Source organism: Acinonyx jubatus, chromosome A2 (assembly GCF_027475565.1).
Source record: "Acinonyx jubatus isolate Ajub_Pintada_27869175 chromosome A2, VMU_Ajub_asm_v1.0, whole genome shotgun sequence".
In the NCBI taxonomy this organism is placed as follows: domain Eukaryota; kingdom Metazoa; phylum Chordata; class Mammalia; order Carnivora; family Felidae; genus Acinonyx; species Acinonyx jubatus.
In genome coordinates this window covers 163,520,413-163,542,197 of record NC_069383.1, presented here as the reverse complement: position 1 = coordinate 163,542,197, position 21,785 = coordinate 163,520,413, and the positions used below count along the sequence as shown (strand labels likewise).

At 43.2% G+C, this 21,785-nt stretch overlaps 2 protein-coding genes across 3 annotated transcripts in view; both read right to left on the bottom strand.

The window, feature by feature from the left end:
* The window catches only part of LOC106982151 (zinc finger protein 77-like), a 122,162-nt gene that overhangs the window by 15,635 nt on the left and 84,742 nt on the right, over positions 1-21,785 (bottom strand). The window lies entirely within an intron of this gene.
* Positions 1-21,785, bottom strand: part of LOC106982164 (zinc finger protein 77) — a 107,178-nt gene that overhangs the window by 76,244 nt on the left and 9,149 nt on the right. The window contains exon 4 of the mRNA XM_053220156.1: positions 19,466-21,661. Coding sequence (XP_053076131.1) covers positions 19,795-21,661 — 1,867 coding nt within the window. The 3' untranslated portion in view covers positions 19,466-19,794. The remainder of the gene's footprint in view (positions 1-19,465; positions 21,662-21,785) is intronic.

The following is a 21,785-nucleotide window of genomic DNA, read 5'->3' as shown; positions in this document are numbered from 1 at the left end:
GTTGCCACTTTTGGCTTTAAAGGGACATAAAGCCTCAAAAATCTGCAGTTTGCTCAAACTCAGGACGAATACTTAGGGCACTTGATCGTGGAACCAGACCTCATTTGGATCCAAAGAAAACCCCTCAGGACTGCTTAATGCTGACACGTCCCCTTTTGACTCCCCATGGCAATTTACATGCCACTCCTCTAAACAGTAAAGATTTTGCATAGTTTACTGATGAGTCTTTTAAAAAAGATCAAAGTGGTAAATATTAGCTTGGGTGTGCTATTCCAAATCCTTATTTTCTTTAAAGATTTTATTTTCTTATCATTTGGGATTTTTAAAAATCTTTTTTAATGTTTATTTTTGAGAGGGAGAGACAGAGTGGGACTGACTGAGTCACCCTTGTGCCCCCAGCCTCACGTGTTCTTGAAGGGAGCGGTGATTTGTCAAGTTCTCTCCCCAGGGTGTTTCTTCATATGAACTCGAACAGATGAGAACTTGTACACCTTCTCACACTTCTTACATTCACAGGGTTTAATTGTGCTGTGTGTTTTCAAATGACTTTGAAAACTCTGCAACTGGCTGAAAGCTTTCCCACACTGGTAAATGCCATAACTGTTTTAGAAATTACATATATTCCATAAAGTTTTAATATGTCATGGTATAATGTCATCGCTTGACATTCTAATTATTAAAATGCTAGGTGTCACAGAATTAACCAGATTTCGTTGTCAGCTACATTATATTGACGTCTCATATCAAATCTTTAGCCATGGCCATTTCTGAGGGGGCTTTTTAAAAATTTTAATGTTTATTTATTTTTGAGAGAGAGACAGAGCGTGAGAATGGGGAGGGGCAGAAAGAGAGGGAGACACAGAATCCAAAGCAGGCTCCAGTATCCAAGCTGTCAGCACAGAGCCCGATGCAGGGCTCGAACTCACAAACCACAAGATCATAACCTGAGCTGAAGTCGGATGCTTAACAGACCAAGCCACCCAGGCACCCCACCATTTCTTTGTTTTATTTTGTAACTTACAGTGATTTTTGTGATACTCTTGCAATATGAGTTTGGTCTTAAACAAGATTCATGAAAAGAAGTCTTTTGTTGTTGTTTTCAAAAATACAGGTATTTGATATCATCAAGCTCATACAACTGAACTGAATAAGAATCAGAACCCACACACAGACTATCTTTGAAGCAATATGACAGGACACCACATCATTGAAATAAAGAGCAAACAATTATGATAAAATTATCAGCAGTTGCTTAACAAAGACATGTTCTCAAAATCTAAGGATGCAGAACCCCAGCTACATCAGTTACAATGAAGGAAACACCCCTTCCTCTGGGGCTGCAGCGTGGGTTTGCTAGTCACACAGCTGATATGGGGTTTGTGATCTAAACAGGTTTTTTAAAACTCATATAACAACAATAAAAAAGACATAAAGGCAAATAATACAACTAAATAATGGACAAAGAATGTAAGTGTATTTTCCCCAGGAATATATACAAATGGCCAAAAGCACATGACACGATGCTCAATGTCACCAATCATCAGGGATCCATATGCAAAATTCAACTGTGTACAGACACTTCCAACCTACTCTATGAGTCAATTCATCTGATACCACATCTATTCATATGTAAAATGGATTCTACAACTTGACCAAGTGGGATTTATCTGCCAATAAAATGGTTGGTTCAGCAAGAAAACAGCAGTCATCAACCTTATGAACAGAATAGAAACAAAACCCCATGATCACGTCAACAGATACAGAAAAGATATCTGACTAAACCCACCACCCTTTCTGACAAAAATACTTAGCCAATCAAGAACAGAAGGGAACTTCCTCACCCAGGTAAGGGGCAGCTAGGAAACGTCCACACCTAACATTTCAGCAGACACTTCTACAAACAAGATATGCAAATGGTCAATAGATTCATTAAAAGATGCTAGACAGTCATCAGGGAAATGCTCATCAAACTACAAGCAGAGACCCATTCACTAGGATGGTCACAAAGACGGTTTTCTTTTTAAGGCTAACGTTACTTGGTGACCACGAGTGGACCCAGGGAAGACCCAAACCACTTCGAGCTCGTGAGCAAACAGGTGCAGGTCTCACAGAGCCCATTGAGCTCATGGTTTCTCACAACCTGAAATGGAATGTAAGTTTTGTCCTGGGATCACAGCCACACTCTGTGACTATGCTGTCCAGGGTTATTTCAGATCTGTTTTATGGGTTTGTCCTTTCTGAAAGAACCCATTTGGCTTTTATTCTGACTACCTTTCAGAACCGGACTATTCACCTTGGAACTGTGCTTGTTGGAAATGCACTCGACTTCAGTCTGATTTCTTCTGCAAAGAGGCTACTCCTGTAGAAACCAGTGTTTAGAAATTTTTATTTTTCTAGAGAAAACAACTAAGAAAGGGATTCCAGTCATCAAAGCACTGTGCAGGAACCCCCAACTGGAACCCTGGACAGTTTTAGGTTTGGGAACCAAGGTCTCTCGTAATGTGCATTTCTAACAAAATGAACCAACAGAGCCAAATGTAATTTAAAACTACAGTGGCCTTTATGGGGAACTTCCAATCTCCCCAAACCTGTTTTATTGATAATTAAATTAGGAAGTCATAATTCTGAAACACTGAATTTGGTACCCATTTTAATGGGTACCTGTATAGATTTCCAAATATTTTCAAGAAACTATGTGTGCCTCTTTACAAAACACTATTTCATTAAAAAAATGTTTTTATTTAAATTCTCATTAGTTAACATACAGTACAATATTAGTTTCAGGAGTAGAATTCAGTGATTCCTCACTTACATACAACACCCAGTGCTCCTCACAAGTGTCCTCCATAAGAACCATCACCCATGTAGCCCATTCCCCACCACCTCCCTCCATCAACCCTCGGTTTGTTCTCTAGAGTTCAGCATTTCTTATTGTTTGTTTCCCTCTCTCTTTCCCCCTCATGCCACATATTCATCTGCTTTGTTCCTTAAAAACCACATGAGTGAAATCAGATGGTATTTGTCTTCCTCTATTTTGCTTAGCATAATACATCTAGTTCCATCCATGTCACTGCAAATGGCAAGATTTTATTCTTTTTGATGGCTGAGAAATATCCCATTGTGTACACCACATCTTTTTTTTTTTGACAGAGAGAGAGAGACAGAGAGACAGAGAGAGAAAGCAAAGAGGGGAGGGGCAGATAGAGGGAGACAGAGAATCCCAAGCAGGGCTCCAATTCAAGAACCATGAGATCATGGCCTGAGCCAAACCCAAGAGTCAGACACTAACCAACTGAGCCACCCAGGTACCCCTATACCACATGTTTTGATCTGTTCATCAGTCAATTCATACTTGGGCTCTCTCCATAGTTTGGCTATTGTTGGTTATACTGCTGTAAACATTGGAGTGCATGTACTTCTTTGAATCTGTACTTTTATACCCTTTAGGTAAATACCTAGTAGTATAATTTATGGATTGAAGGGTAGTTCTATTTTTACCTCTTTGAGGAACCTCCATACTGTTTTCCAGGGTGGTAGCATCAATTTGCATTCCCGACAGTGCAGGAGGGCTCCCCTTTCTCTGCATCCTCGCCAACACTTGTTGTTTCTTGTGTTGATAATTTTAGCCATTCTGATGGGTATGAGATGGTTTCTTATTGTGAATTTAAAATTTTTTGGAGGGCCTGGGTGGCTTAGTCTGTTGAGCGTCCAACTTTGGCTCAGGTCATGATCTCACGGTCTGTGAGTTTGAGCCCTGTGTCAGGCTCTGTGCTAACAGCTCAGAGCCTGGAGCCTGCTTCAGATTCTGTGTGTCTCTCTCTCTGTGCCCCTCCCCCGCTCATCTTCTGTCTGTCTGTCTGTCTGTCTCTCTCTCTCTCTGTCAAAAATAAACATTTAAAAATTTTTAAATAAAAAATAAATAAAAAATGTTTAAATATTTATTTATTTCTGAAAGAGAGAGAGACAGAGTGCAAATGGGAGAGGGGCAGAAAGAGAGACAGACACAAAATCCGAAGCAGGTTCCAGGCTCTAAGCTCTGAGCTGTCACCCCATAGCTCAACGTGGGACACTAACCCATGGACTGTGAGATCATGACCTGAGCTGAATTTGGACACTTAACCAACTCAGCCACGTAGGCACCACTCTCATCAAGGTTTTGATTTGTATTTTTCTGATGATGAGTAATGTTGAGCATCTCTTCATGTGTCCGATAGCCACCTGTACATCTTCCTTGGAAAAATGTCTGCTCATGTCTTCTGTCCATTTCTTAAGTGGATTACTTGGAGTTTTTGTTTCTACATAGAGTATCATGTCATGTGCAAATGGTGAAAGTTTGACTTCTTCCTCGCTGATTTAGATGCCTTTTATTTCTTTTTATTGTCTGATTGTTGAGGCTAAGACTTCCAGTACTATGTTAAAGAGTTACAGTGAGAATGGACATCCCTGTCTTCACCCTGACCATTGATGTAAATCTCCCTGTTTTTCCCATTTGAGATGATATTACCTGAGGGTCTTTTATAAACAGCCTTTATGATGTGAGGTATGTTCCATCTATACCTACTTTGTTGAGGGTTTTTATCAAGAATGAATCCTATATTTTGTCAAATGCATCCACTGATAGGATCATATGCTTCTTATCCTTACTTTTATTAATGTAGTGTATCACATTGGTTGGTTTGAAAATATTGAATCATTCCAGCAGCCCAGGAATAAGTCCCACTTGTTCATGGTAAATAATTCTCTTAATGTAATGTTGTAGTCAATTTGCTAGTATCTTGTTGAGAAATTTTGCTTCCATGTTCATCAGGCATATTAGCCTGTAATTCTCCTTTCTAGTGGGGTCTTTGACTGGCTTTGGAATCAAGGTAATGCTGGCCTCATAGGATGAGTCTGGAAATTTTCCTTCATTTTCTATTTTTTGGAACAGTTTGAGAAGAATAGGCATTAACCCTTCTTTAACTATCTGGTAGAATTCCCCTGAGAATCCATCTGGATCTGGACATTGGTTTCTTTTGATTGATTTTTTTAAAGTTTATTTATTTTGAGAGACACAGTGTGACACTGTGAATGCGGGACTGGCAGAGAGAGAGAGAGAGAGGGAAACAGAATCCCAATAAGAAACCACAATGTCGGCACGGAGCCCCACATGGGGCTTGAACTCACAAAACCGTGAGATCATGAACTGAGCCAAAACCAAGAGTCAGATGCTTAACTGCCTGAGCCACCACGTGCCCCAGTTGAGAGTTTTTTTTATTACTAGTTCAATTTATTATTAGTTCAATTACTAGTAATTAGTCTATTTCTTCCTCTTTCACTTTTAGTAGTTTATATGTTTCTAGGAATTTGTTCATTTCTTCCAGGTTGTCCAGTTTGTTGGCATATACTTTTTCATAGTGTTCTAATTGTTCATATTCCTGTAGTGTTAGTTATAATCTCTTTCATTCATGATTTTATTTATTTAGGTCTTTTCCCTTTTTGTTTTGATAAGTCTGGCTTGGGGCTTATCAATTTCATTAACTCTTTCAAAGAACCAGCTCTTAGTTTCGTTGATGTGTTCTACTTTTTTTTTTTTTTTTTTTTTTTTGCTTCTGTATCATTTATTTCTCTTCCGATCTTTATTATTTCCCTTCTTGTACCAGCGTTAGGCTTTGTTTGCTGTTCCTGTTCTAGCACTTAGGTATAAGGTTAGGCTGTGTATTTAAGACTTTTCTTGATTCTTGAGGTAGCCCTGTATTGCACTATAATTTCCTCTTAGGGCTGCTTTTGCTGCATCCCAAGTGTTTTGGATTACCATGTTTTCATTTTCATTTGCTTGCATGTAATTTTTTATTTCTTCTTTAATTTCCCGGCTAACTCATTCATTCTTTAGTAGGATGTTCTTTAATCTCCATGTATTTGTGGCCTTCCCAAAATGTTCTTCTGGTTGACTTCAAGTTTCATAGCATTGACAATCTTTTTGTACTTCTTGAGGGCTGATTTGTAACCCTGTAAGGATATATCCTGGGAATGTTCCATGTGTCCTTGAGAGGCACATGTATTCTGCTGCTTTAGGGTGACACGTTCTGAATATTTCTGTTACGTCCATCCAGTCCAGTGTGTCAAGCCACTGCTTCTTTGTTCATTTCTCCTTATAGGCTCTACCCATTGCTATAAGTGGGGTGTTATAGTCCTGTACCATTTTGTATATTTATCAATGAGTTTCTTTAGGTTTGTTACTAATTGATTTCTATATCTGGGTCTCCCAAGTTGGGGGTATAAATATTTACAATTGTTGAATCTTCTTGATGGATAAACCCCTTAATTATGATACAATGCCTTTATTCATCTCTTGTTCCAGTTTTTGGTTTAAAATCTAGTTTGCCTGGCCTCCTGTGTAGCTCACGCAGTTAAGCATCCAACTTCGGTTCAGGTCAAGATCCTGCAGTTCATGAGTTTGAGCCCCATGTTGGTCTCTGCAATGACACTGCCTCTCTCCCTGTCTCTGTCCCTCCCCTGCTTCCTCTTTCCCTCTTGGAATAAATAAAAATAAAACTTAAAAAATAAAATAAATCTTTTTACCTTCTATAAGTATGTATATAAGGATATATAAGTATTTACATTTATGACATCTTTTTTTTTGATGTGCATCAGCATGATAGGTGGTCCTGCATTTCCTCACTTTCAAGCGTGTGCCTTCATGTCTACAGCAAGTCTCTTGAAGGCAGCATTAAGACAGGACTTCTCTTTTTATGCATTCTGATGCCCTATGTTTCTTGATTGGGACATTTAGTCCATTTACATTCAGAGTGATTATTAAAAGATATGAACTTAGTGCCATTGTGTCTCATGTAAAGTTGGTGGTTTCTGGTGATGTTCTCTATTTCTTTCTAGTCTTTGTTGCTTTTGGTCTTTTTCCCCCCAGAGAGTCCTTGTTAATATTTCTTGCAGGGCTGGTTTAGTGGAGACAAAATCCTTTAGTTTTTTTCTTGTCTGGGGACATCTTTGTCTCTCCTTCTCTTCTGAATGACTGCCTTGCTGGACAAAATATCCTTAGCTGCCTTCTTTTCCTATTTAGGATGTTTAATATATCAAGCCACTCCCTCCCTGTCTATGGACAGACCTGCTTTGAACCTGATCTGTCTTCCTTTGTACGTTAAGGACTTTTTCCCCCTTGCTGCTTTCAGGATTCTTTCATTGTCTGTGTATTTTGTGAATTTGACTATGATATGTCTTGGTGATGGCTGCCTTTTGTTGAAATTAATGGAAGTTCTCCGCATTTCTGGGACTTCAAGAATCTGGTGTTTTCTTCAGCAGATTAGGGAACATTTTTAGCCATAATCTGTTCAAATAAATGTTCTGCCCCTTCTTCTGTCACTTTATCTTCTGGGACTCCTATGATACGAATATTAATATGCTTTAAAGAGTTGCTTAGTTCCCTAAATCTTCATTTTTGATTCAATGCCTTTCTTACCCTCTTCCTTTCAGCTTCATTACTTTCCATAATTTTGTGTTCTACATCACTGATTCATTCCTCTGCTTCATCCATCCTCATTGTCATGGCTTCCATTCAGTTTGCATCTCAGATACAGCAACTTTAATTTCAGCCTGACTTGTTTTTAGTTCTTTCTTCTCTGGCGTAAGGGATTCTCTAGTGTCTTCCATGCTTTTTTAAAGCCCAGCTAATATCCTTACAATTTTTGTTTTAAATTCTAGTTCAGACATCTTACTTGTACCTGTACTGAATAAATCCCTGGCTATGACTTCTTCCTGTTCTTTCTTTTGAGTTGAATTCCTCTGTCTTGTCATTTTGGAGGTCAAAAAAAAAAAAAAAAAAGATAGATCCTCGCTATATTTTGGTCTAACTGGAACAACTGGCATTAACACACAGACAGACAAAAACCCTGATGGATAAAAGGGAATGCATGCAGAGGCTCCCCTGATTTTCGGAAGTGGATGTCCACCCAACAGGTGCCGTGGGGCAGCAGCAGAGATGGGGACGCGTGGACACACGGTCCAGAGAAGACTGGTTAACTAAGAGAAAAAAATGAATCATTTCCCTCATCAACTTCATGGACACTAACAAAGTAATGTGGATTTAACTGTCATGGAATCAAATAGAACACAGAGAGGAACTTATCACATGTGTGATTATGACCTGAGCGATGGAAGAGTTTTCTCACAGAACAATAACCAAAAAAAAAGGTAATCTAGGGGTGCGTGGGTAGCTCTGTCAATTAAGTGTCCAACATAGCCTCAGGTAATTGTCTCAGGGTTCATGAGTTTGAGCCCCGCATCAGACTCTCTACTGTCAGCACAGAGCCTTCTTTGGATTCTCTGTCTTCACCCCCTCTGTGTCCATCTCTGGTGTTGGCATGCACAAAGGCATGCACACATTCTCTCTCTCCCTCTAAAATAAATAAATATTTTTTAAAAGAAGGTAATCTACACAGGTCAAGTCTACTAACAGAGTGAAGGGCCATTCCACATGGACAATAGAGAGAAATCATACACCCTAACCTGGAGAAAATACTTACAACACATAGAAATGAAACAGCATGAATATCCATAGAGTATGAAGAAGACCGAAGACACAAGAAGCACACATTTGAGTTACAGGTGACAATATGCTGGAAACGCTTCCACAGAAGAGGGAACCCCACACGTGAGAAATGCTCAGCCCTAGGGGAATAAGAAAAATCAATGTGTGCTCTCAAGGAGACCCCACGTCACACACATGAGCTAGAAAAAATGAAGCCATTTAACATCCAGTGCCACAAGTGAAAGGAATCAGCACTGATGAGTGATTCTCACACTGCATCCACATTTCTTGCTTTATTTTAACTTTCTCAATCTGCAATATGCCATTTTCCCCAATGTGTAAAAATTACATGCATTTACATTTGGAGACATGAAACCACTGAGCAGGACTGCCGACAAAAGCAGAAGATGAACTTGAGATCTGCTTTGAGCACCTTGTGTCATTTCAATGACACAAAGACCCCATCTCAGCATATGAAGAAAAATGTGCAGAATCACAGCTTCTACACTGTGCTCAAGATAAAAGAAAGAAGCGAAATTATCAGGCACTTTATGGTTTAAAAAAAAAAGGAAACCATGCTTTTCAGAAAACAGGTACCTCTTAAATTTACCCACGTGATAGCAATTTGAAAGTCAGAATTGACTACATCCCAGTTTGCAGAATTTGCATGTATCTCTGACCACCAGGAATTAACCAGAAGGATCACAGGTTTTTAACTGTACCCTGCATGGAACAGTCACTAGCCTTTGGTTGAATCCTTTTAATACATGACTACACCCACCTGGCATGAAGGTGTGAGAATCCATGCATTTTACCCCACCCTAATAGAAAAAGACATTTTCTGTTCTGAGACCCTTTTCCCTAAGTGAACATTCTCTGCATATGTCAGAGAAACACAAGTCAGTAGGAACAGGAATGACCTAACACACTTACTACCCACTGACCTAATGGGGAAGAAAGGGGCAGAAAAAATTCAGTAACTTTACACATGCTAAACGTGAGGCTGGCATAAAAGAAAACAATCAGTGCTGAGCTACCTAAGTACAGCACTGCTCCCAGGTGACAGGTGACCAGCAGACATCAACCTGAGCTCTTTGCTCCTGGGAAAACCTCAGTGGAAGGGGAAACGCACGCTCTCCCCATCCTGTTGGAGTCTGGAAAACAGCAAGCTGCAGAGAGGGCCCCTCTTCCCCATCAGACCAGGAGAAAACTCACAGAGAAGTCCCCCTTGTTCATGCATGACAGGGCCACATGCAGACCCGCCCTCAAATCCATACTTTGTGCCTCACCCCTGATTAGCTCAGCTGCTTGTCCCCCTGACCAAAGGGCACAAAATGCTTCCTGGTCCCACTTTTTTTGGCTTTCTCCTTCCTCCAGACCCCTGAACATGGGCTTTCTCTCAGCTTGAGCCACACACAGCTCCTCCTGGGGACAGGGGAACAGGCTGGCCTCAAGGAACCATCACGTCAGCATCACACCCGCTCATGCCTCCTTTCCTTCCTCCTCTCCTCCCTTCAGACACTTGCAGGTCTTATGCTCACCATGTTCTCCCCATTGATGCAGCCACTGCCCCTAATACAACAGCAACTCTGCTCCCACTCCCACTACTGGGGGCCCCTGCCCCCAGTACAACAGTGCCTATCCCCCCCACCCAGCCTATGCAATCATTCCTCTCAATACAGGACTCTCCTTACTCAATTCAGATTCTTCATTTGACTCTGTCCACAACACCCCTTTCCTACCCAAACTTTACCCAGGCCACTGTCCTCCACCCACAGGCCTCTGAACTGTGGGTGGCCCACACTCTGAGCCAACAAAGCCTTCCTTCACCACAGGGACCCGATCCTGACAATGGGCTTTCTTACTCATCTCTGCCACACAGAAAAGCAAAACCTGGTCCCATTTCACTGAAGATGCTGGAGGATCCCTGAGACTTCACTTGGTTCTTGTTAGCACTTTGCACTAAAGTGTCCTCAGCCTAGTTCGATCTGAGTTTCTCTCCCAGGACCACTGTGAGTCCCCTGATCCTCATTCCAAGCTTTACTACCCCTGAAGGTGGTAGTCCTGACTCCTTTCACTAGGTAGGACTCAGCTGATCACAGGGAAACCGTCAGATAGGGATTTGACGGGACTATGGACACCCGCCCCCCCACCCACAGCAGAGTCTTGAGATGGGACCCTGGGACCCACAGGTGGAGAAGGGACAGGACACCAGGAACCCACCCACAATCTAGAGCAGAGACTCAGGATGGAAAATCCCGGGAACACATGTGGGCATGTGATGAGACACCGAACACCCACACCATCCCTGGCCCAAGGCAAAGAGTTGGGACAGGATCCTGGGGGTCTCCTCAAGGGGAGAGGCCAGGATGCCAGGACTGCACGCAGTGGCCCACTGCAGAACATCTGGACACATCCTGTCAGACATCAAGGAGGAGAGGGGACACGGGCTAGGACCACACCCCGTGGCATAACATCTGGACGCAACCCGGGGACTCAAGGAGGAGAGGGGACAGCAGGCCGGGACGGCATCCCACGGCCGATGGCAGAGAATCGGATGGGGATCCGCAGGACATGCACCAGGAAAGGGACAGGACTAGGGAACTGCACCCCACGGCCTAGAGAGGAGACTCAGGTCAGGAACCCGGGACACTCAAGGAGACGAGACAGACGCTGGAACACCACTGCATGACCAAAAGTGGAGACTCGGAATGGGAGCCACAAGGTCTGGGAGACCCGGGCCCGCGGCCCCTTCCAGGGGTTCCAGCCAGTGGAAACGAGCCCCTCTGGGTCTCACTTGGGCCGGACTCATCATCTCGAGGCTCTGCTCCGGGGTCTCCAGGCCTCCTCCACTCAACCCTGCGGCCCCGGGCGTGTGCGAGCTCCTCAAAGGGGAGCCTGAGCCCGCGGGGAACGCGGATTCACGTCCATGAGGTGGGATTGCCCCCGCCCCCGGGCCTGATTGGACGGTTCCCTGGCCCTCCTGCCCGGATTGGGCAATACTTCAGGTCCTGCGACCTCATTGGATGGTGTTCCAAATGGGCCTTTGTGTTCTGATTGGACGGTAATTCCAGGCCCCTGGGGCCCCACATTGAGCAGATGCCCAATCCCCATCCCCAGTCCTGCCTCCTGCTCCCTGAGTGGCAGGCTGGCAATACACACGGTCAGATCCCTGTGCCCCTAGGTTGCAGAATGCGCTCCTGGCCCGCTCACCCGCCTGCATCCTCCTGTCCCGGGAGTCTGACTCAGTTTCTCCGCGAAGTCTCCCTTGTCCAGCGCCGGATGGGCACATGACTAAACAGAAGGGCTGGTTGATGCTTGTGTTCGAGGTGCAGGGGGGAGGGTGACGGTGCCCTTGTCCCCTGTGTTTAAGAACAATTCAGTGAATGGTGACGTCACCACCTGGAAGGCAAGGTCTCCCTGGGTTTTGACCTGACCCTTTGACGTGCCCCCCTCCATGGGACATGGAACCCTGTGGTCCCAGCCAGGAACAGCCACAGGTGTGACACCGGGTGTGCGTTATATTCTGCAAGGAAAGACCCGGCAGATGGGAGTTTGTAGTCAGTCCCTGTGAATGTGGAACCAACCAGGCTCTATTTCCTTCCTCAGATGGTGTATTCATGTGGGACAGCTCTGCGAACATACAAAATAAAAGAACACCTGAATTTTACTTTTAAAAGTGTGAGCACAGGAGCACCGGGGCAGCTCGGTTGGTTGAGCTTCCCACATCCGCTCAGGCCATGATCTCAGTTTGTGAGTTTGAAACCCCCATCTGGCTTGCCGCTGTCAGCACAGAACCTGCTTCAGATCTTCTATTCACCTGCCTCTCTTTCCCTCCCCGACTTGGGCACTCTCCCTCAAAAGTAAATAAAAGATTTTAAAAAATGTTTAATGTAAAACTTTCAAAAAAACATTTTAATTAAAAGCGTGCGTTCATTTTTCAAAACAAATTTAAAGGCCAAAATAACCATGAAACCATGCTCCCAGCCACCACTGAAATATTTTATGTCTCTACAGATTTGCCTATTCTGCATATTTTGTATGAATAGACTCACACAATGGGGCCTGGCGTGTCTGGCGTCTTTCATGCAGCATAATTGTTTCAAGATTCACTCATATTGCAGAACGTGTCTGTCCTTCATTCCTTTCTGCGGGTGAATCACCGTCCGTCCTGTGTCTATGCTGCACCCTGTTCATCCATCCACGCACTGGGGGACACTTGGGACGTTTCCCTCTTTTGTGGGGCCTGCACAGTTTTGCACCTGGCATTCGTGTGCACACATCTGAGTGTCCGTTTCCGTTTACGTAGGCCTGGAACACCTGGGTCACGCTGCCGTTCTGTGTTTCACTTCTTGAGGAACCACCAAACTTTTTTCCACGTCAGCTGCCCTGACACTCCCACCAGCCAAGCACAGGGTTCCGCTTCCTCCACATCCTGGCCGCCGCTTCTTTCTGGATTCTGGCTCCTAGCCGTCCTCGTGAGTGGGAAGTGGCATCTCATCGTGGTTCTGACTCGCATCGTCCTGATGGGAGGATCGTTTCCTGTGTCTATTAGACATTTGTGCATCATCTTAAGAAATGTCTATTGAAGGTTTTCCTCATTCTCTAATTGGGTCAAGTTTTTGTTATTCAGATATAGGGGTTCTTTGTGTATTCTGCAGGATAAAATCTTATACATTCCACTTACAAGGATGTTCTCCCATTTTAGGGGTGTCCTTTCAATCTCTCGATAATGACCTTTGATGCACAAAAGATTTTCATCCTGCTGAAGCCTCATTTACCTACTCTTTCTTGTGATCCCTGTGGTTATCCTGTCACAGTTAAGAAACCTTACTGAATTCAAGTTGATGAAGATTTCTTCCTGTGTTTCTATCACTCTTGGGTTACCCAGGAGAGGCCCCCAGGGCTGGGGATTCTCAGCAGAGATGTTTCCAAGGCCTGGAACTGAGATGCTCTGAGAACACACATGTCCCTAGACAGTTTAATGTGCAAGGGCATGGAGTTTAAGGTAATGGAGTTTCTGATTTAAGTGATGACCTTTGATTCCCATGTGAATGTACTTCTATATATACATACCTTCATCATTATTTTCCAACGTACAAGTTCTTGATGATTGATCATTCTAGGCTAAGTCCTTGCAGCGCACTGTATAGAAAAGGATGGCTATTATTGAACATTTGTTCCTATTTATAAAACTTAAAAGTATCATTTGTGAAGTGTGAAGAAAAGCTTGGTTATAGTACTGATGGAATTGTCATGACTCAGCTCCTCTTTCCGTATTGATATGGTGGCAACACTGCTTCTCATTTCTTAGAACATGCTCCACATTTGCATTTGTTTTGGTCTCTTGACCTCAAAAGACTAATACTTGTACACTTTTTACAAAAGGTTCTCTCCTCTTCATAAGAGTTGTTTTGATTTGTGAATAGTAACTTCATTTCTCACTTGTACTGGTTGTCATTTTTCAAACTTGCTTTTTCATAGTGAATAGAAGTAGAAATGTAAGGTCATCCTGAATACCTTCTAATTATTTTTTCTCTGGTTACCCTGATATGTTGGTGATGTTCTATATACACATTCCTTTGGCTAGGAAACAAGACACATTCCTTCTTTTTGACTGTAATCCTTACACCCGCCTGTCCTGGCGCTGGCTGGGAGACCTACGATGCTGTTCAAGGGGACTGCAGTGCTGGGAATTCGTGAGGTGTATACAATTCTACTCAACAAGTGACTTGTAACACATACATATGTATTCCTTCATAAACCGTATTTGGAGATGTCCTTCAGAATGACTTGAAAGTTCTTATGTATTCCTAAATGACTAAGAATATTTGTCATGCATGAATATTGAATACTATAAAATGCTTTTTCTCTGCCTACTGAGATAATTTTACATAGTTTTTTTTTTTTAATGTGGCACTGGGGTGAGTAGCGGTCATTGATTTTGAGCATTCTACTGGAAATTATACATGAACAAAAATGCACAAAACATGCACCTAACATAAAATTTAAACAACGAGCATTAATGACATCACAACATGAACAAGAAAGGTGGCTACCGCATCCCACATCCTACTTGAGTTGGTGTTCTGACCAAAAACGCACCCTGCCTCCCTGTGGGCTCCAACAACTCAGCATTGAACACTTCATTTCCTTTTGCTTCCTTTCTTTCATCACCTGTGTGCACAATTTCTCCAGTTTCATATTGCATGTAAGCAGAATCAAAAGGCTTGTATCATTTTAAATCAAGTCTCCTTTGTTTCAATGTTTGGACTTCTTTCTTTTTAATGTTTATTTATTTTGAGAGACAGAGAGACAGCAGCAACAGGGGTGGGTCAAAATGAGAGGGAGGGAGAGAATCCCAAGCAGGCTCCATGCTGTCAATGCAGAGCCCAATGCAGAGCTCGATCTCGTGAGATCACCACTGGAATCAAAATCAAGAGTTGGACTTGATAGGAACTGACTGACCCAGGCACCCCAAAATGCTTGGACTTCTGTACTTCACTCATTTGTATTAAACTGTGTCACCCTTGTAGGCTCAGCAATTTTCCTGACTTGATTCAACGACTTGGAGCTGTTTCAGTGGTCCCCAGTTTATCCACATGAAACCAAAGATCCCAATAACTTCCTATGCAAATTTGTTTTGAATTACAGAAAAATGATTTAACATTTTTTCAATGTTTTATTTTTTTAATCCATTAACATTTTGAAGAATTATCCTCTCCATTTTTAAAAACAATTTTTTAACGTTTACTCATTTATGAGAGACAGAGACAAACAGAGCATGAGTCGGGGAGGGGCAGAGAGAGAGGGAGACACAGCATCCAAAGCAGGTTCCAGGCTCCGAGCTGTCAGCACAGAGCCCGACGGGGGGGGCTTGAACCCACAAACCACGAGATCATGACCTGAGCCGAAGTCAGACACCCAACCCACGGAGCCCCCACGCACCTGTCCTCTCCTTTCATTTGCACTATTTCAACTCCATCTCGACGGCCCCAGAGTGATCTCCTCCTGCTCCACCAAGACCTTGTCCACGTGAGCACCCACATCTCAGTGGATGCATCGCCATCATACCAGTTGTTCCTGAACAAAACAATGGAGTCTCCTTTGACTCTCTCTCAGCCCACCTCTAAGCCAGGCAACTCTGATGGCTCCAACTTCAAATTCTCTTTGCGCACCAACCTCCACATCATTGCCACTGCTGCCAGCCCAGTGTGACCCACCAGCTTTTGCGACGTCACCGTCCTGCTCTGTTGTCATGGTAACGGTGGGGTCCTGTGAGGGTGGCCCAACAGCTCTTCATGAAGGTCCACACCACCCACCACCAAAGTCAGTATTCCTGGTCAGCCAGTGCATGCGACCCACCCTATCCTGCCCCCTCACTCTGCTGTGGGCACAGTGGCTTCCAGCTGTCCCTCGGATATCCAAGGTCCCCTCCCTGCTTCAGAATGCATTCCTCTCCTGGGGCTGCTGTAACAGCGCCACACACTGGGTGGCTGAGAGGACAGACATTTGTGGTGTCACAACTGAGGTGGCTGGAAGTTTGAGATCAAGTTGTCTGCAAGACTGGTTCCTTCTGGAGGCTCTGAGGGACAATCTGACCCACTTCTGGTGGTTGCCAACAACCCTGTGCATTCCTTGGCCGGTAGACACATCATGCCAATCCCTGCTTCTGTCTCACATGGTCAAGCTCTATCTTCAGTGCAGGCCTTTGTGTCCAAATTTCCAGGTTTTATAAGGACATCCATCACTGGGGGGAAGACCTACCCTAATCCAGTGTGGCCTCATCTTCCTTACATGTGCAAACAGCTTATTTCTAGATAAGGCTGTATTCTGAGGTTCCACGTGGATATGAAATGTGGGGGGTACAATACTGAACCGAGTATGTGTATGTTTGTACTGCATATACCTTGTCATGAATTTAGGTATTGACTTCCAGTGTTACCTGAAATCATTATTTTACTGTTTTGTTTTCCTAGATCTTTTGACCATATATACAGCTATCTCTCTAAAATATACCCGTTTCAGACTATATGTATTTGTAAGAAATACATAATCTCCATATACCTTTTCCTTTTGTCCCTTCACTGTACTCCATTTTTCCATGCGACTGTGAAAGGTCAATAAAATTACGTAGATAATTATGGTTCTGCTGAATTATTTCATTGTGGGTAAGGCTAACAGCCACTTTTCCCAGAATTCCCATATTCGTGGTTCTAGGTGACAACTCACCGATGGCCTGAGTATTGAAAGTAGAGGTGAAGATGCCCTAGTCTAGTGTTGGGGTCACCATACAGATGGACAAATGCATAGGGGCTTATTTGCCAACAGCCTGCAGCCCAAATTTCTTACTAGCAGCCTGTTAATCAAGCATGTACCAAACCAAACACTAACCTTTTCCCCTCCTATTTTCTTAGCAGTCTTGCCTTCCACTCATGTCTCTATGACCCCCCCCCCCCAAATATGGATCAGATGCCATGGTCAGAAAGCCACAGCTTTGAGTTTTCCACCCAGCCCCACTGTGTCCCCCGAGCCACTGATTTAAACTGTCATGTTTCTTGAATTTCTCTGGTGCTTTGACTCCCCTTTCTTAATGACAGTCTTGAGTATGTGTAACGTATCATTTGTATAGCAAATGATTTGTGTAACATATCATTTGTAGAGCAAGCACCCATTCTCTCAGTGATTGTGGAAGACCAGACATCTTGATTCCAGGACAACAGATATAATGGCACAGCTAAAAACCCCATGGGACTCTGACCCTCTACTGCCCTGTTGAGTGTCTGCGCTATTGTACCCTTCCGTGTGAGAAATGAGCACCTTCCTCATATCTCAGGTGGGATGTGAAGGATTTCTCTTACTTGAAGCCAAGAATTCAGTAAGTGTTCACTTTTTATATTGTGATTAAAAACGGTGTGCATTTGTTTAGTCAAACACAAGTTTCTATGCATGTTGCCCAGAAGAAAACTCGTTAATCAATTTTAAACTACCTGTATACTAATGAATGTAATTCTCTTTTCTTTGGCTGAGAGATTTTATCAAAAATATGTGTTTCCACTTATGGGGTGTTAAATCTGTCTGGATAGTTCCCATGAGACAATTCTTAGTTGAAAGTCTCATGCATTCTTGGTCATAATACCAGGTACATTATGATTGTATGGTTGTTTCCCTTCAGGTCAATTTTTAAAATCCTTGCATACGCAAGGCTGTCATTAACATGACTGTAGTACATTAATAACTCTAAGATAATGACTTTGTTAAAGACCTCCAAAGAACACCAGGACCATACCTATAGCCAGAGAGGATCATATTACCTTGGGCATACTTTTCAAATCCTTTTTTTTTTTTCCAATTAAGGTTCCATTTTATTATTTTCTTTTTTTTTTTTCATTTTTTCACGTTTTATTTTTGAGAGACAGAGACAGAGTGCTAGTGGGACAGAAACAAAGAGAGAGGGAGACACAGAACCCAAAGCAGGCTCCAGGCTCTGAGCTGTCAGCACAGAGCGCAATGCGGGGCTCAAACTCATGAGCTGTGAGATCATGACCTAAGCTGAAATCAGACGCTTAAAACGACTGAGCCACCCAGTTGCCCATTAAGATTCCATTTTATTATTTGCTTACATCACCTCTACACACAATGTGGGGCTCAAACCCACAATCCAAGACCAAGAATACCGTGCTCTATTGACCTAGTCAATCACATACCCTGCAAATCCTTTTAAAGGCACTGAAGCAGCAATACTTTTCCCTTCGACGTCCAGTCCAACAGGATGTTATGCACCATTGCATGACCAAATACCATAGCCAAGGGTACCACCAAAAACATTTTGTCCCATAGCTGGAATGTCTTTGGGGCACCTCAAAACTGTAGAATGTTATGGAAACAATGAAGTGTTTTTATCTCTAATAAGGATAAAAATGAAGAGACTCCTATGTCCAGAATTTATCAGATGGCATACTTTGGCTGGCTGATGTGGCTGATATTAAGGGTACTGGTCATTCCACACTTTACCTCCTTGGGGCCAGAGGAAAGCACCCCAGTGGTATTTCCACCACAATCACTGCTCATGGAAAAAAAAAAAAAAAAGCAAACCTGAGTTATGGTTCAGAGGGATGTTCTTCTAAGTCATAATTTAGAAGAAAATCAACCAAAGACACTAATAATGACTCCCAGAAACACAAAACCAGCATCAACTTTAAAAATTGAAGAAGAATGGGCATCCGGTCGACTCAGTCAGTTAAGCATATGACTTCAGCTCAGGTCACAATCTCACAGTTCAGGGGTTCGGGCCCCACACTGGGCTCTGCATTTACAGCTCAGAACCTGGCGCCTGCTTGTATATCTCCCTCTCTCTCTCTGCCCCTCCCCCATGTGTGTACTCTCTTGCTCTCAAAAATAAACATTTCTTAAATTTTTCAAAAACCTGAATAAAAAGACAGAATTGATATGAAAATATATCACCCAATAATAAGGACAGAAAAGTAGAGTAGACACAAAATGAGAATATTCCAGTTTCACAACAGAGGACAGAAAAGAACTTTCGAAAATACAAGTCTCATATCATAATGTAACAAGAACATTTTGGTATGTATAACTCAATAAATTTCCTTTGTAAAAGTATATAAAGTTATATGTACACACCAGCAACATACACATTTTTATCACCTATGGGTCCAAAAGACATTGTAATGGGAAAGAGACATGTACATAACCATGTGATTACTTCAAGTCTGAGGTAACAACATCTAGGTCACACAGATGTAGAGGACAAAGAAGGCCACTTAAAACCATCAGTGTTAACATCAGTGACACGAACTAGGAATCCATACACTTGGGATCCCAATCAAGGAAGAGGCACCTGGAAACTCAAAACCATATTCACAACAATGAAAAGATTTCTCTCACGCCTGAATTTTCATGAACAAAATACATGAAGTTCTATACCTGAAGTTTTCCCAAAATTGTGTCCATTCAGGATCATCTCCATTGTACTGGCTCACATTTTCATAAGAATTTAAAGGAGGATAAATGCTATGCCACAGTGTGTCTATGCTCACAGATTCCTGGGATACCTGAAGGCTTTTCCATGGTGCTTAAGTTCACATGGGTCCTCGAAGGGAAGAGGGACGACTGAAGGCTTTCCCACACAGCAGTCATTCATAAGGTTCTGCCCAGGACTTTGGGACACTGGAAGGTCTTAACAGAGTCCTTGCATACAGAGGCTTACTGTCCACTGTGCAGCCTCACGTGTTCTTGAAGGAAGCAGTGATCTGTCAAGGTCTCTCCCCAGGGTGTTTCTTCATATGCGCTCGAAGAGACGAGGCGAACTTGTACACCTTCCCACACTTCTTACATTCATAGGATTTAATGGTGCTGTGTGTTTTCAAATGACTTTGAAAAATCTGCAGCTGATTGAAAGCTTTCCCACACTCGATACACTCAAAAGGTCTCTCCCCAGCGTGTGTCCTCATATGGGCTCGCAGGCTAGCAGGAGAGGTAAAGGCATTCCCACACCGCTGACATTCATAAGATCTCCCTCCAGAGTGTGTCCTCATATGTACTCCCAGGTTTGAAGGAGATGGGAAGGCTTTCCCACAGTGCTGACATTTAAAGGGTTTTTCCTCAGTGTGGGTCCGCACATGTATCCTTAGGTCTCTGTGATACCTGAAGGTTTTGCCACACTCCTCGCATTCATAGGGTTTCACTACATTGTGTGTGGTCATGTGACGTTCAAAAGGTCGATGCTTCCTGAAAGTTTCCCCACACTCCTTACATTCCAAGTGTCCATCCCCTGAGTGTCTTCTCATAATATGTAGTACGAGGGTGTAGTGACGAAGGAAGGCTTTCCCACAGTGCTGACATTTATTGGGTCTCTCCCCAGTGTGTCTCCTCATATGTTCTCGCAGGCACGACTTATACCTGAAGGCTTTCCCACACTCCTGACATTCATAGGGTTTCTCCCCCGTGTGTGTTGTCACATGTTCTTGTAGGCATGACTTATACCTGAAGGCTTTCCCACACTCCGGACATTCATAGGGTCTCTCCCTGGTGTGTGTTGTCACATGTCCTCGCAGATTCCACTGATATCGGAAGGCTTTCCCACACTGCTTACATTCATACGGTCTTTCCCCAGTGTGAGTCCTCATATGTATTCTCAGGTGTGTTTGATCCCCAAAGCCCCTGTCACATTCCTTACATTCATAGGGTTTCACTATACTGTGAATAACCATGTGACGTTTAATATGATGATACTTCCGGAAGGATTTCCCACATCCCTTACATTCATAGGGTCTTTCCCCAGTGTGTGTCCTCATATGAACTCGCAGGTCTGAGTGATGCCTAAAGGCTCTGCCGCACTCCAGACATTCATAGGGTTTCACTACATTGTGTGTGGTCATGTGACATTCAAAATGTAGACGTTTCTTGAAAGTTTTGCCACACTCCTTACATTCAAAAGGTGCATACCCTGTGTGCTTTCTCTCAGGTATTCGAAAGGAATGCTGACCAGGGAAGGCTTTCCCACCCGGCTGATATTTATAGGGTTTCTCCCGAGCGTGGGTCCTGACATGGTTTTGCAGGCTTGACTTATACCCGAAGGCTCTCCCACACTCCTGACATTCATAGGGTCTCACCCCAGTGTGAATTCTCACATGACGTGTAAGGTAGCAGTGATACACGAAGGTTTTCCCACACGTGTCACACACATGGACTCTCTGTCCACAGTGACCTTGCACATGACGTTTAAAGGAAGCTGTGCAAGTGAAAGTTTTTCCACATTTCTTGCACTCTATAGACTTTTTACTACGGAGACTCTTCGCATATGTCTCCGATGCTCTCCCGGTGACCTGACCTTCACAGGGTTCCTCTACAACGTCTGCGTCCACATGAGTGTTGAGGCTCGTAACAGAGCTGCAAGCCTGCCCACACTCCTCACCAGGACTAGGTTTGAGTCGTGGGTGAGGTCTTCGCGGCTTCTCTAGGAAGGAACCATCTGCAAAGGCTTCTCTACACTTAGTGCATTCACAGGATTTGCCTCCAGTAGGACACCCCTCATGCACAGTAAGACTTGTAATTGGGTTCAGGGTTTCTCCACATGGATCTCCTTCAATACGTTCACAGACACTCTCCACCAAAGGACTTCTGTTCAAAATAGGAAGGTACATGGTTAGGAAATGATGATTAGAAACTATCTCTTTATTAATTAATGATCTATTGATGTTTGTTAATCATTATTGCACTATATAATGGCCACTGTCAATGAATG